General features: G+C 41.2%; 1 protein-coding gene across 12 annotated transcripts in view; it reads left to right on the forward strand.

Annotated features, from left to right (window-relative positions):
- The window catches only part of PTPRM (protein tyrosine phosphatase receptor type M), a 761,675-nt gene that overhangs the window by 363,359 nt on the left and 381,872 nt on the right, over positions 1–16,444 (forward strand). For all 12 annotated transcript variants that reach the window (XM_032310611.1, XM_032310612.1, XM_032310613.1 and 9 more), the window contains one exon: positions 5,863–6,156. In XM_032310611.1, the coding sequence (XP_032166502.1) occupies positions 5,863–6,156 (294 nt within the window). The remainder of the gene's footprint in view (positions 1–5,862; positions 6,157–16,444) is intronic.

Here is a 16,444-nt window from a genome sequence, read left to right on the forward strand (position 1 = left end):
CTCTGTACACAGCGATTACAACCTATAAATTCTTTTAAGGAATGATTTTTTTTTTTTTTTTTACTGATAGAAAATCACTTAAAATGCAAATATTCACCAGCCAGGGTGTTTATGATAGCAGGGTGGTTAATAAAATGAAGCAATGCCAGTATAAAAATGCTCAGTCATATCACACAAGCCATATTGATAATACTGAGTTAACATTCATAATGTCGCAGTTAGGTTCCATTACTATATTTTGCATGACTGAAAAATTGAGTCATTATATTCAGGGAGGTGGTGTGTGAGGGAAAAAAATAAAAAGAGGATAAATAAGTTTCCATTGCTGGTCTAATGGCTTTTTTTTTTTTTTTTTTTTTTTTTTTTTTTGGTGGGCTAAGGAGTTTATGATATTAAACTGCTAGTGCAATTCTCAGTCCCAGACAGAATGATTTGAACTTCTGGATGCACTGTGAGGCATTTTTAGATAATTTGTGGTAGGCCATTGCTGTTTTGTCCTAGGAGAACAGAATGATGCCCATTTTTGAATTTTTTTCCCATTGCATTTGTTAAATATGAAACATAACGCTGATCTCTTTTGGATCAGTTCTTCCTTGTATCAGCAAATTTCTCTGTGTAAGCTGTTTTAACGACTGTGGGGTTCAAACCCCAGAACTAGCTATATGGGCATGGGCCAGGGGCTTGCCTCCTCTGTGCTTTCCTCAAGTATACAATAAATATTAATAATGTCACCTTCCCTGTGGGGTGATCAAGAAGGTCAAGTGCAAAAAGTAGATGAATGGCACTTAGAACAGTATGCATAGTTAGCCGCCGTCACATGTCAGGGCCATGGTGGGGGTGGGCGAGGTGATCCTTAGCCCCTGCTTCTGGGCATCAGTGAACTTCATTTACGAATGCTTGTCACTGCCCTCTTTCCGAATTTTATTTTATTTTTTTTTTTAAAGATTTTATTTACTTATTTGACAGACAGAGATCACAGGTAGGCAGAGAGGCAGGCAGAGAGAGAGGAGGAAGCAGGCTCCCTGCTGAGCAGAGAGCCCGGTGTGGGACTCGATCCCAGGACCCTGAGATCATGACCCAAGCCGAAGGCAGCGGCTTAACCCACTGAGCCACCCAGGCGCCCCCTCTTTCCGAATTTTAAAACCTAAATGCCTGCCTAGCTTTTCTTCCCTCCCTGCACCACACCCATATTAAATGAAAGTCTCTGGGAACACAGCCTCTCTTATAAAATCTATAGGTGACTTTGGCATATACTTCTGTTGTGAAATCCCTGCTGCCAATATCGGTCACACCTGGCTTAGGCGAGAAATGTTCATTGGTGAGCCTTCCCCCAAGCAGGAAGGACTGACATTGTGCATATTGAAATATCTATCCCGCTAATATATTTTGTCACAGCAGATTCTTAGGAATTTTAGTTTGTAGTGAAACTTTAGCTGGTCTGGCTAAGACTTGAGTTTACGTTTAATAGCCATAAGAAAACTAATTGTTCACAGTAACGCCTATCCTAGTCTGCAGAAGGCTCTCTGAAAGACGAGGAGTCACCGTGTAGAATACAGACACTAGGGATGCCTGGGTGGCTCAGTCAGTTAAGCATCTGCCTTGGGATCAAGTGATGATCCCAGCGTCCTGGGATTGAGTCCTGCATTGGGCTCCCTGCTTCGCGGGGAGCCTGTTTCTCCCTTTGCCGGATGCTTCTCCTGCTTATGCTCTCTGTCTCTATCTCTCTGACAAATAAATAAATAAAATATTTTAAAGAAAAGAAAGAAAGAAAGAAAAGCAGACAGCATTTACCAACAAATCCAGTAGAGCAGCAGCCTCAGTGTTCGTTCCATGGCTGAGTTCTTTATTATCATTATTAGTACTTAATGTTCCTCCTGGCTCAGTTCTCTGTGATTGTGTTCCATTTTCTGACTGATAGTCGCTCCAGCATTTCACTGTGACCAGCACTGTTCTTGAGACTTCGTGCTTCATTATCAGTATAATGTAACTCTTGTAACCTTGCTCAGAATGGCCTCTGTGCAAAAGTTCATTTGTTGGATGGCATAAGTCAATCATAAATTGCTAGTCTCCCAGAACAAACGTGAGCACAAAGAATGAATGGGTTGTAATTCACATTTATACAACCCATTTTCCTGTGTTAGGATGGCATAGTGGTAGCTTGGCTCCTTGTGATAAAAATAAAAATGTCCCGGCACCTCTTTTCATTGCTGCACATGACCAAAGCCAGGGACAGCTGGCTTGCAGTTGTGGCTCAAATCTGAAATTTGACTTTTCCTCCACTTATAATTTTATGGCCATATTTTTCATATGTTTTATATTTTTAAGAGAGATAACATGCTGAATTGTACTAGCATGTTATGCTTCATAAAGTATTACCTTGACATAAAGATACATAATTACCTAATACATAAGGTAGATATTACCTTACACAGAAAGATAATTACTTTAAAATATGCGGTGACACTTTTGAGGCCACTTGTAAAGAACTGAACTCTTTTTTTGTATGCATATAATATGTGGAGTGTTGATCTTCTAAAAAATGGGAAAAAACCAGAGTCTAGAGAGCTTGTAATTTTCTTAAGGTCACATCCTGATTTGGTACCAGGCCCCCAAAAGGAAACCCACGTCATTAAGTAACTGTCACTCCTATCTTATTTATGTCTACCACGCTTTTGCTAATCAGGGACATAAAAAAATATTTCATACAATCTCCACAATTTGTGTCTATATGCATATGTATCAGTATCATTTAATTATGTGAGCTGTGTATTAGGCATTTGCATATGTTTATCATTAGATACATGTTTATGTATCTATATGTGTATAAATTCTTTCATTGCTGGCTTGGTTTAAAATTACAGTTGAGGGGCGCCTGGGTTGCTCAGTGGGTTAAGCCTCTGCCTTCGGCTCTGGTCATGGTCCCAGGGTCCTGGGATCGAGCCCTGCATCAGGCTCTCTGCTCAGCAGGGAGCCTGCTTCCCCTCTTCTCTCTCTGCCTGCCTCTCTGCCTACTTGTGATCTGTCTGTCAAATAAATAAATAAAATTAATTTTAAAAAATAAAAATAAAATAAAATTACAGTTGAGCCTTGAACAGCATAACAGCTGGAGGCACCAACCCCTGTGTAACTGAAAATCCACACATAGCTTTTGGCTCCACAGAAACTTAGCTAATAACCTGTTGCTGACCAGAACCCTTACCGATAACATAAGCAGTCTATTAACACGAATTTTGTATATGTATCATATACTGTATTCTTACAGTAACCTAGAGAAAAGAAAATGTTATTAATAAAATCATGAAGGAGAGAAAATATCCATGTATAAGTGGGCTCATGCAGTTCGAACCGTGTTGTTCAAGGGTCAACTGTACTTTAATTGTGAACTTGCACTTTCTTTAGAATCATATATTTTAAATTGCTTTCTGTCGTTTAGTATAGGTGGACTTCCTTCCTTCTCCTCTTCCTTCCTTCACTTTGGGAATTATTCAAAATTTAAATATTGACTTATTCTTGTACGGACTCTTCCAACAACCTAAAAGTCCCTTGGAAAGTCTAGTCCAGGGGCACCTGGGTGGCTCAGTGGGTTAAGCCGCTGCCTTCAGCCCAGGTCATGATCCCAGGGTCCTGGGATTGAGCCCCGAGTCGGGCTCTCCGCTCAGCAGGGAGCCTACTTCCCTTCCTCTCTCTCTGCCTGCCTCTCTGCCTACTTGTGATCTGTCTGTCAAATAAATAAATAAAATCTTTAAAAAAAAAAAAAAAAAAAGAAAGTCTAGTCCAATTATTCCAGCTTCCAGTGGAACCTTTCATTTGATTTCACATATTTGATACTTTTCTTCATGGGGAATTAATAGAGAAAATATTCTCAGGTCAAGCAAGCATTAAAATCATGTCTATGTTAGGATACTAGCAACAGTATCCTAAATGAATTGGTGTGCTCACTAACCTTTGTGGCCTTGCCCCTGAGTTGTATTTTGAATGGCAGTTCAGCAACCCTTGCTAGCATTTGCAACTTCAAAGTAATTAACTGCTCTTTCAGCCTGGCTCCATAACTGCCTTAGGATATACTATAAAAGGCCCATTTCATGTCTCGGTTCAAGGAATCGCCTAATGATATAAATTGATGTTAAATCATGATGAGTTGAATAAGAACTGTTTAAAGAAATGAAGAGCCAGCACAAAGTTGTGGTTTATGAACAATAGAAGCAATATATTAGTAAGTCTCCGTGAATTCTGTAGTCTTGCAACTACAGTTCGGCCTTCAGTGTCTATGTTGACACAGTGTGATGAGGTTTCCCAGCTATTTTTGAAAGTCAGTAAGATTCATCACACCTCGATTACAGAAAAAGAACAAAGACACCTCCACCCAACAAAGACAACTGTTGTTATTGGCATCTTAGTCTAGGGATCCACCAGGTATCATCCCAAGGGCCAAGGTCAGTTGGTCCTAGCTGTGATGAGATCCCTATCAGCAGGAAGCGGGACCTGAGCAGTTGGCTGTGTCCACTGTGGGGCTGACAGAATTTACAATATGCAAGCCAGCCTACGCCCGCAATGGAACATAGCAGGCTTTGTTTTTTGTACATTCAGATGTGCTAACTGAGGAGTTGAAACACACACACACACACACACTCACCCAAAAAGACACAAACCACCTGTGGAAACATGCTTGAAAAAATCAGAGAGGGAGGCAAACCATAAGAGATGCTGAGCTCTAGGAAACAACCTGAGTGTTGCTGGAGGGGAAGGTGGGGGGGATGGGCTAGCTGGGTGATGGGCATTAAGGAGGACGCTTGATGGGATGAGCAGCTGATGAATCACTAAACTCTACCTCTGAAACTAAAAAAAAATAAAAAATAAAAATCACCAGATCTTACTTACATTTTTTTTTTCCTCAGATGGAGATTCATGAAGGTAGAAATAAACTATCTTTTACAGTTTTCTCCCTTCCCGGTATCATGTACCTTGACACTGGGCATATAAGATGCCTTCACTTGGTGCCTGGCAAAGCCATTCAACCAACACCTCACTGATAGATTGGGAATACTATTTAAAACATGATTGTCTATTTCTCCCTCCTCAGACAATGATGCAGAAAAAGAGTCCATCTCAGGTTTTAAACAATGAAAGAGACTTTGCTGGGTTTGAAGAGTATTTGCTATTGATTGCTTGGAATTTTACCAAGCTGGGCCTGGCTTGCACTTTCCTTTAGAGCTTTTCTTCCTCCTCTCTGCTTTCCTAGGACTCATTACTGAAGGCTCCTTGAACAGAAGCAGTGGTAGGCTTTCTTATCCAAACGTCTTACTTCTGCGGCTGAATGAGTCCACTGTGGTGGGGGCTTTAGGGGGCAAGAAGTCATCCTGGAAATGCATTTAGGATGAGAGAAACTTTAAACTCAGCCGTGTTTTAAAATTGATGAAATCTGTGGAATAATAAATATAAGGAAACTGAATTTAATGAGATAGGTAACTAGCACCTTTGATGATTTCAAAGACCTTCTCAATAAGGAACTTGGCAATAGAGTGCCTCATGGAGCTTAAGTACTACCACTGAGAAAGCTTTAGCAAGTTACTTTTAGTGAGAGGGAAGATCCTCTGAGCCTGAGAAAAAGGAGTTGTGTCCTAAAACAAACTAGGGGTATCCCTACTTGAGCAAGCTTTGGTTTTAAAGATGGGTTTTTTTCACAAATCTGAACATGGGGGAAGACTTCACCAGTGTGCTTTTTCTTAATAACCTAAACAAAACCATTCTCATCACTTCATTTCTGATATATTCACGGCTTCTTTATTTTAATAATTGATGTACATTCACCTGGTTTAAAACTGAAGGGCAGCGTGTCTGAAAGCTCTCTGATTTACCTTCCAGAGCCCCCCGTTCCCATCGCTCCACCTCAGCTTGCCTCCGTGGGGGCAACCTACCTTTGGATTCAACTCAACGCCAACTCCATCAACGGGGATGGGCCCATTGTCGCCCGAGAGGTGGAGTACTGCACCGCGAGTGGGAGCTGGAACGACCGGCAGCCGGTGGATTCCACGAGTTACAAAATCGGGCACCTCGACCCGGATACGGAGTACGAGATCAGTGTGCTGCTCACCAGGCCAGGGGAGGGCGGCACTGGGTCTCCTGGGCCAGCTCTCAGAACCAGGACAAAGTGTGCCGGTGAGTAAGGGACACCTGGGACCAGTTGCTACTGTCTTTCTGGGTGTTGACTTGCAGCATTGTGTTTCTCAGGGGATTAATAAGCTTCCCCAGCTCCGTCAGCATCCGCTGTGGGAACGAATAATTTCCTTCACTTCCGAGCGGTAGCCTGACAGCCTGTGGACTTGGGGACCTCAAAGCTTGGTATCTACGGGCAACCTCCACTTCTTTTTACCCTATTTTTTATTTATACTTTCCTGTGAGTGTCATCTAGTTTGTGTAGGAATTCTCCCTACATTTGACAGAAACTGTCTCCTTCAGTGATGTCGGCGCATAGGTCAGATCCTCTCATTCTGGTCCCCTTGTTTTATGTTCACCGTTAATGTGCTTTTAGCCTGGAGGGGCATTGGAATAACAGAGTCTAACTCAGAGATAGCTTTAAAGCTGTGTTTTTATTGATGGATATTTAATGGAGGGGCTGCTTGCCAATGACATGGGGCCCATTTGTAAACTCAGCCAGGGTGATTTGTGGGCTGTTTGCGGTCTTCAAGTTGAGATTATAAAGTTCTAATTGACTATGCTGAACCCGGTCCACAGCTTAAATAAAGTAGGGTTGATGTAGCACCTTACAAAAATCAAAACCTGAAGAAAGCTCCCATGAGAGGTGTCAGTGCTGTTTCTGTGTGGCTACTTTCTGCTAGGGAAGTAGAGAGAAATGATATATTGGGACGCTCCAATGTTCTTTCCTCGGTGACCTGAAGGATCTCTGTATTGAATGGTGGGCTGAGGTGAGGCGATTCAGTAAATTTTTATGGAATTAACTGATTCTTCAGATAGCGTTATGTAAGTAGACCCAACCATATGTGTCATTTATTTTTTTTAAGTTTTGAAAGTTCTCAGAGGACAGTCTGTCCCTCACCAGGAGGAGAAATGATGATAATAAGTTGTATACTGCTTCTGCAAGTTCAACACTCGTGGGCAAATTCTGTGCTTGTGTTGTTGTTGTTGTTGTTGTTGTTGATTTCATTAGAAGAGGGAGCAGCTCCCTTCTGGGGGTTCATGATGGGCCAGTCCTAGCCAACCCTGTGTCTCCTTCCCAGATCCGCCCACCAGGTATGGGATTTCTGGAATAAACTGCAGCTCTGGACGGGCTCTTCACAAAGCCTGGGCTGGCAGGTCCAAGGAGAAAGGAGTTTGAAAGTGCTTTCTCTTCCTCAGGTTTCCAAATGATGTCATCTTCCCTGTCTCTTTAGTTGAATAAAACTGCCCTTTTTTGGTGAAATAATTTCTTATATGATCCTATCATCTGTTACAGGGCAAACAGTAGCAATGTATAACACCAGATATATCATTTCGCAGTAGAGGCCTCTCTTTCGAACCTGTTATTGATTTGGTAACTGCCTTGTGAAGGCTCGCAGGCAGTTGCTGACACCCCCTTATTATGAGTGGGACATGGGAGCCCGCGGGACCTTCTGTCCTCCAAGCATTCCCCATGAGCAGTACATTTAGTGCTATTTCACTTTAGTGTGATTTTAAGGAATCCTATTTTGGGCACAGCAATATATAGTCTCCCTTGCTGTCCAAAAATGGGTTAGAATTCCATTGTCTAGACTGGAGAGAGGATGCCATCTGTTTCATTCTCATCACTAACAACCCCGCCTACTTAATGTTTCCAGTCCTGTTCTCCCTTAGAGATTTTGTCTTGTCTCTTCGTTTTCTGCCTGTGTATTTCAGCTACTGACACAACTGTTACATACATTTCCCCTGAATAGAATGCTTGGATTTTTTTATTGCTGCTTGATGTGTACGTACATATACAACTTTCAAAGAGACAACATACTTTTATCCTAGACTGTGAGTACTTTTAGAGAAATTAAAACCAATTCTGAATTGACATTTGCATACCAACACTATGCCTTCAAAAGTGTTCAACCTCATGTAAACGAGGGAGCCTAATGACAAAGCGTGCTTTTTTCAGTGTTTGCAACCCGAGGTTGATACGATTCCTGGAGTGTCACATGCCGACCTTGAACATTGTTGAAACAGCTATAGTTGGGCAAGTCAGTCTTAGAAAGTAGGAGTGTGTTAGGTCGGAAAGTCAGAGCTAGAAATAAAGGGGGGGAGACATCAGAGGTGGGTGAGGAACGTGAAGTCAAATTTCTCTTTACTGTATGAAAAAAAAAATAGTTTCACCCTTCCTTGACCTGAGGCTCTTTAGAAAATGTGAAGATAAGACTGATGAGCACAGCCAGTGAGCAGTAGAACATGGTGGATGGCAGGACTGAGATATAAAGAAGGACACTGGTGCTGCAGACTGGAGACTAAAAAATGCAGGATGGTCCCCACGGTAACTTGGATGGTTTATGAGCATTTGGGGCTCACAGAGAGCAGCAAGTCATGGAGGTTATAAGCTGGGAGGACCTCTAAGCATTCTGAAAAGTAGTTGGAAATTGTCCTTGGCCAAGCTTGATCAGTGGATGAGTCTAATAGGGTGATAGGTAGTAGGAATAATTGCACATTCATCCTTATGGTTTAAAACCCAACAGTACTACTGTGGAACTAGAGTAATAAAATTTAGCAGCAACATATATAAAAAAAGATGGAGAATTTGGCTTAAATGCATATGAATCTACCATATGATCCATATCCCTCTGTACTGTTATTTTCTTAGCACTCTCCCCCCCCGCCACAAAGCCTACTATAATCTTAGGTTGCATTAAGAAAGCCAAACACCCATGATGGAGAAGGTGATAGTCTTATTGTACCAGGGCTAATCAGCCTCCCTACAATTACCACACTGATTTCTGCTCCCTGTATTTTATTAAAAGAGCACAAAATGGCCTATGCTCTAGGGATAGTGTCTAGGTTAGGAAAGGTTCTGGAACCTTGCTCCACCAATGAGGAATGATGGAAAGAATTTAGAAAGGTGATGGGGAAGAACAGAGGGTCTGTACAAATTTGACAAGAGCTGAATCATGAGTAGTGAGTTTCCAGTGGCTGACCCATTCAAGTAGAACCTGACATTGTAGAAGGTGATTTCTATATTCAGAAGAGGATTGAACTGGGTGACCCTGCAGATGTTTTCGACACAAAGATTCTCTGATTCATGTGTTGTTCTCTTTCTAAAGAGATGATCCATTGTATGTTATTACCCTGAAAGTCTCTGACTTTCACTTTTATTTTATCCTGGTCTGGAAACCCCATTCCCATGCTTCTGCGACTCAGCTGGGCAGACCAGTGGAGGGAGGTCTATGATGACATTTACAAAAGTCTGAGCAAAAAGGAGGGAGCTAGTGAGTTTTTAATAGTGCTAACTAGAGGGCGCCTGGGTGGCTCAGTGGGTTAAGCCGCTGCCTTCGGCTCAGGTCATGATCTCAGGGTCCTGGGATCGAGTCCCGCATCGGGCTCTCTGCTCAGCAGGGAGCCTGCTTTCTCCTCTCTCTCTCTCTGCCTGTGTCTCTGCCTACTTGTGATCTCTCTCTGTCAAATAAATAAATAAAATCTTTAAAAAAATAATAGTGCTAACTAGATTAAATTTGAAGAAATGACTCTTATTTTGAGATACTGTGCCTGGTTTTTGTGTTAAATTATCCCTTTTATGAAACAATGAAGCTAAAGGGTATTAGAGCCAAGATTTTGGGCTCTGGGACCTTGCTGCCAGAGATTGAGTTCTGGTTCTGCCCGGAGCTATACGTGGCACCATGGGAACACTGATGACATTCCCTTGGCTTCCACTGCCTTATCTATAGAACAGGGCTGATGATCAAAATATAGACCTCCTATTGTGGCCATGAAACTTTAAGGAGCCTGTGTGTGTATGGCACCTACAACAGAACCTGACATAAAGCAAATAGTCAATAAAAGTTAACCGCCATTTTAAAAAAATCTTTTAACATTTTCAGTCAAAATAATTGGATGTTAGCAACCTGATTTCATTGATGTATTACAAATATTATTTATCTGGTAAATTGAAAATCCAAGGACCAGTTTTATAGCATGGGCTCACAGAATTCTGTGCAGCGGAACACTGCATTCATGACACACGCCATTCTCTCATTTCTTCTATTAAATCTGTTTCTTTTGGACAGCTCTACGTTTCCATTTCTGTGCTATACCAGTGAGACCTGTCCTATTGTGTTTTGGTGACACCCATGAAAATGTATTTTGCCTCTTGCATTAAAATGGCAAGATCAGTATTTATTGTCCTTCTCTGAGCAACAGAATTGATTTTCGTGTGTGGCTAGTAGACGCAATCTCATTACCTGGTCAGGTCTCTTTCAAGAATTATATGGTAGTCCACTTCCAGAGCTCTTGCTTCTTGTGTTTCTGAAAATTATTTTCAAATATATGCACAGGCGCTCCTCACGTAACCTTGATCAAATCACTTAGCTTCTCTGGTTCCTTCTCCTTCTCTTTAAATAAGGGCAGCGACGCTGGCCTTGACTGTCAGAGGTGTTTGTGAAGATGAGGTTAGATCTTATCTGTAAAGGGATTTTACAAGTGATAAAATGTTCTTCCTATATGGGGTAATTTTAAAAAAATGATTATAGTAAGGAGCTAGTTTCAAGATTGATACACATACCCAGGTATTTTTCCAATTTTGCAGTTTAGCTATAGTCTGGTAACCTCAGAGAGTTGAAATTACTTCAGTATCCACTTCAGCAAAATATAGTTTAGTTTGTATTTTCTATTATATCTTACATTCCTATAATTATGTGCAGTTCTGTATCACAAGCCAGTAAGTGGTAGCTACTTAAAAAAGAGAAATGGGAGATGCTGTTAGATTAATTTTCACAGTAGACTTTTTATGTGTTTTATTTTGGGATATTGCTTTTTATGTATCCTAGTTATTGTTTAACTGTGTCTAAGTGACTTGCTAACAACCGGCCCCAGGAGTTAAAAGGATAGTGATAAAAGAATGACCTAACAATTAAGATTGGCGAGAGTGAAAAGAAAATAAAGCTCAACTGAAATGTGTTCTTTAGAATTAATATTACTAAAAATCTGGAAAAGAAAAAAAAAAAGCTTGTACCTTTAAAAAAAATTTACTCGTGAGATAGTTATCAAACACCTGTATTTCCAAGGCACTGCTCCTGCCTCTGAGGGGAGAGCAACAGGATAAGATCTGCCATTAGAGTTGATCTATTGAAGGATGAATGTGCAGTCAAAAAAAAAAAAAATATATATATATATATATACACACACACATACATACATACACACATTATATACATATACGTACATGCATATGGTATGTTAAATGCTGTACAGAAAGAGAAAGAGACAGAATGGAGAGAAGCAGGAGATTTTTTATTAGGTTATCTGTTATTTTTAATTGTGGCAAAATCATATAACCTAAAATTTACCATCTTAATCATTTCTAAGTGTACAGTTCAATAATGTTGAGTATATTCAATCTCTAGAACTAAATTATTTTGCAAAACTGAAACTCTCTAGCCGTACAAATCCCCCAACTCCCCTTCCACAGGCCCTGCCAGTTACCATTCTACTTTCTGTCTCTATGAATTTAACTACTCGAGGTGCCTCTTACAAATGGCACCATGTAAAATCTGTCCTTACGTTACTGGCTCATTCCATGAGCATTATGTCCTTAAGGTTCATTCATAATATAGTATGTGTGGTTGTACCATTTTAATTACTCTGATAATTGTATTGTGTATACTTCGTTTATGTGATTCTTTGTAAACTATTTTGAGAATTTAAGCACCAACTTGGGCTTTCAATGAAATTAATACTGCTCAGTGTATTAAAAAAATGCTTCATCTTTATGACTCACGGAAGTCTTGCGGACTAAAGCAGGTAGTACTGCTGTGCTTTCGGAGGGTCAAGTACAAATAAGTACCAGGAAGTACTGTGTCAGAATGTTACAGCTGTCCCGCCAACCACTGACTAGAAAGTGATACAAGAAATTACAGTGCTCTTTATAATGTCCCATTCTCTTCATAAAGTGGGTATATTTTTATACTCATTTGCATAGAGGTGTATATTTGTTCTATAGGAACCTCATTTGAACCTTTTACATAATTGTGATAGAATCTTTGAATATATGTTACATTAAAATATATTTTTGTTCTACCCTGTTGCTTCGATCAGGGTAGATACAGCTGTCTTATCTGTAGTGCCTTCAGTGACATGAGACGTGGGACATACTTCTCATTTGCTTTGAGTCCCGGTACCTTCTAATGCTCTGTGGTCTGGGAAGGATTGAGTTTGTGTCTAATGCAGTATGGTGTGTTTTCATGTATCTCCTCTCCTTTGTAATGGCAGTCGAACTGTTGAATGAGAACAAATATATTTGCGTCTCTCTGCTCTCTTGTGTCCTGGCCATGGGTGTGGATGAAACACCTGCATACTTGAGCAGAGCCTCAGCAGCCCTGACCATGGGAATGTTCTGTTCACTTCAGGGCTAGAGTATCAGGTTCTCTTTCATCACACCCTGAGGGTGTCTTGAGCGTGCTTTCTACAGTTGCTTCCTCTGTCCTACCTGCTCTGGTCTCAGTCTCACAAGATTCAGGTTAACATTGCTTTGAAAATGTTAATTCTCCTGTTTGCTAAACATGACACTGGAGAGACTCGTTTTACATACATGTGGATGAGGTTCATGCATGGGCAAAGAGGCACCATAGCATCTCAGCGAGAGGGCCCCCCGTGAAGCCCACCCTGTCTATCCGTGCATTCCATGGCAGGCCAGCCTCACTGTCTGTCTATTAGTCTTGGTTCTTCCTGTGGGAGAAGAAGAATCGTTTTGGTTGGAAGGGGGCTGATCTGAAATTAAACCTTGCCAAAACTGGATTTGTTTTCCTCCCAAATCAAGGATAGCCCAATTGTCTTTTCCATACAAAACTGCCACTGGTGTTACAATATATATCTGGACTTACACGGCTGACCCGGGGGACTCGGGGGCAGATGGGAGCCTCTCTAAGAGCTAACCATGGCATGTTATTTACAGGGAGTACAGCCAGAGAGCTCACTGAATAGAACATAATTTATTTTTAATTTAAGTTTGTTTACCAGGAAAAAATTAAAGTGTTCTAATTCTACTTCTAAAACAGCTCTGCCAAAGGGCATTGTGTTTTTAATGCATTTCCGTCACATTAAACCATTAAGAACCTTTTTTAATTATAAACATTAAAAGGACATAAAAAGTGTCTTCCCTATTAGATGCTAGATATAAATACATTATACTGAGTAGCATCCTTGCATTTGGGTAGAGGACAGGAATATTGTAGCAATGCAGCACCTTTTTTGTTGTTGTTGTTGTTACAATGCATTCAGCACCTTCCTTGCCCAACTTTATGCAGCAGAGCCTTTGTGATACCCACTCCTCCAGTCCAGCTGCCTTTAAACACTGAGTCGGCTCTCTTTCTCTCTCTATGTGAACCCCAGGACATGGCATGTGAGGGGGCAGTGTAGGATAGAACTACTCAAGCCGTTGTGTAGGAGAGGTTCGGAAGGGCCTCCAAAGAGACCAGATGGAGGTTTTTGCTTTTAGAGTTCTCCAGTGACACTTGAAGTCTTCTCATAGTTCTCTGAAAGGTATCAGGCAGGCCTCTGCACTGTGAAGAATGAGCCCGCTAACAGTACATGTAGGCGTGATTTGGAAAACTTTGTAGGCAGCTTCCTGTGTAGCTTCCAATAAACTGAGGAGATGGAGAAATGAAGAGAAGGCTCTAGGGATTATCAGTCAGTGGCCTTTGGCCTCTCCCAGCTGTGTCTAATGGGCCATTTAACACTGAAAAAGAAAACCACAAAACCATTACAGGTACATTTTGTACATCTGTCAGTTAGGGGCCTGACCACGTTCCTTGTTGTAGTGCTCTGATCTGTCAGCCTCTGTCAGAGGGGTTTGCTATCATGGAGAAACATCAGCCTTAGCCGAATCAGCCTCTAATTGAGCACGAGCTACAGTATGTTGAGTGATGTCCTAAAGCCGCCAGAATGCTTGAGAGCACCTCTGCTTCCCATGTAGATATCTTCTAGAAAAGGAAGACGTATATTAAATCTTCTTTGGACAATTTTTTAAAGAGGTCCTGGGTCATATATTTGGCAAAAAGAGGAAGTATTGATAATGAAATTATTAATTTTTAGTAGAGCAAATGCCTTGTTAGTTCCTTATCAAATTATGATGCTGTCAAGCTGTGTTTTACAGTCTCTCTGTAAGCATTTAGAATCTACCAGCGTTCCCAGTCGTGTTCAATAGGTACTGAATGCTTGAGTTTTTTGACAGGACACAGAGCATGATTGACCATTCTAAATCATAAAGGTTTGTGGTTTTGTTACTGCCTTTGTAAATATTTTGAATCAATCCAAGGAAGAGAAAACCCATTGATTAACTTCTTTCACTTTCAAGGCTGACTGACTTGGGGCAAGTCCTGGTTCTGACCTAGTAGCTAAAAATAGCTCAACAAATTACTTACCCATTCTGGACCTAAGCTTCCAGATAATTCTGGTCCATTTTCCACTGATGCCATCTTCACAGCACTGCCAGAAGTAAATGCACTAATGCATGAAAAATGGCTAGGGGGGTACATTGGTCACCTAGTACACCCTGAGTTCGAAGTAGGCAGTTTAAAAAATTAATAAACTTGTCACCACTGAGGATACAGAATACTATGGCAGACCTTCCATACATCTGTTAAGCTGAGTAGATTGGGTTTTGTTTGATATACACATCAAGTTTCAGTTTGCTTTAAGTAAAACAAAAAAGCATATGTATATCCTCAAGCTAATGTCAAAAAATGATTGTGTGCTCACCGAAACCTGGGGGGCCATTGCATTTTTTACTCTTTCAGGTGTTGTCAGGATAGAGCACCATGTATGACCCAGAGTCACTGAAGGGTGGCACAGAAAAAAGGATAAGAGTGAATGCCTTATTCACATGTGCTACATTGTTTTTCTGTGAGAGTGGATGTGTTGTGATTATTGTTGACTTGAGGAATGCTTTTGACACTTTGACCCTTTGAAGAGCAGTGCCCCAGAACACCCAAAGTTTGTCCAGAACACACAAAGCTTGACAACCACAGTTTGAGTAGCATAGCGAGGCAGCCTAAGACTGAGTGTTTTGCAGGGGACGTCTTTCCTTTTGCTTGTTTACCCACAGACCTCAGGAAAGTTGAGGACCCTTTTTTTTTTCCTTTTTTTTTTTTTAAATTTTTTATTTTTTTATAAACATATATTTTTATCCCCAGGGGTACAGGTCTGTGAATCACCAGGTTTACACACTTCACAGCACTCACCAAAGCACATACCCTCCCCAGTGTCCATAATCCCACCCCCTTCTCCCAACCTCCCTCCCCCCAGCAATCAAGCAGAGAAAGAGGAAGTGGTGATGCAACATGGGGGCTTAAGTGGGTAGGAGAAGAATAAATGAAACAAGATGGAATTGGGAGGGAGACAAACCATAAGTGACTCTTAATCTCAAAAAACAAATTGAGGACCCTTTTTGAATGAGATTAGAGATGAGGCTCTTTTTAAAAAAAAAAAAAAGATTTATTTATTTGTGAGAGAGAGAGAGCACACTGAGAGAGGGAGAGGGAGAAGCAGGCTCCCTGCTGAGTGGGGATTCCCTATATGGGGCTTGATCCCAGAACCCTGGGTTTATGACCTGAGCCAAAGGCAGAGGCTTACCTGACTGAGCCACCCACATGGACCTAGAGATGAGGGTTCTTCTGGTGCTCTGGATCTGAGGAACTCAAACGCACAGGTCAAATCTTCCACTGTGAAGACTGCCTCTAGAAGGGCTTGCCTGTATTCTGGGCCCCTTACTGAAGAACAGAAACACCTAGTCTCAGGAGGGCCTTTGTCTCCAGAACATACTAGGAAAAGTTCACTTAGTCTTAACGTACCAGTATGCCATCTGTTTGTGCCTGGAACTTCAGACGCAGCACTGTCATGAGATGGGAAATAGACGCATTTTATCTTTGACCGCAGACATCTGTGTGCTTCTACTCCTTCTTCCCTAAGCAAGCCCAGGTTCCGCCTCCTCTTCTCAAACCAGCTGTCAGCATATGTGTCCCTGTTCATGCGGACAGATGACTCTTCTGAGCACATTCTGTGGCATTTGGCCTCTAATGGGAAATTGCCTCCTCCATTCCATAAGGATAAAGCTGCTTGTGGGGTTAAAAACTAAGTTAATAGTAAGTAAGATAAATGAGAACTAAGACCTGCACAGTAATAACAAGAGATTATGAAACATTGATGATATGTCAAGATTTTAGTTTATGAGCGTTAACCACACTTCTTTGTTTGGGTAATATCTTTTATAAATTAATTTTAAGAATATAAAGAA

This window comes from Mustela erminea, chromosome 13 (assembly GCF_009829155.1).
Source record: "Mustela erminea isolate mMusErm1 chromosome 13, mMusErm1.Pri, whole genome shotgun sequence".
Lineage (NCBI taxonomy): Eukaryota > Metazoa > Chordata > Mammalia > Carnivora > Mustelidae > Mustela > Mustela erminea.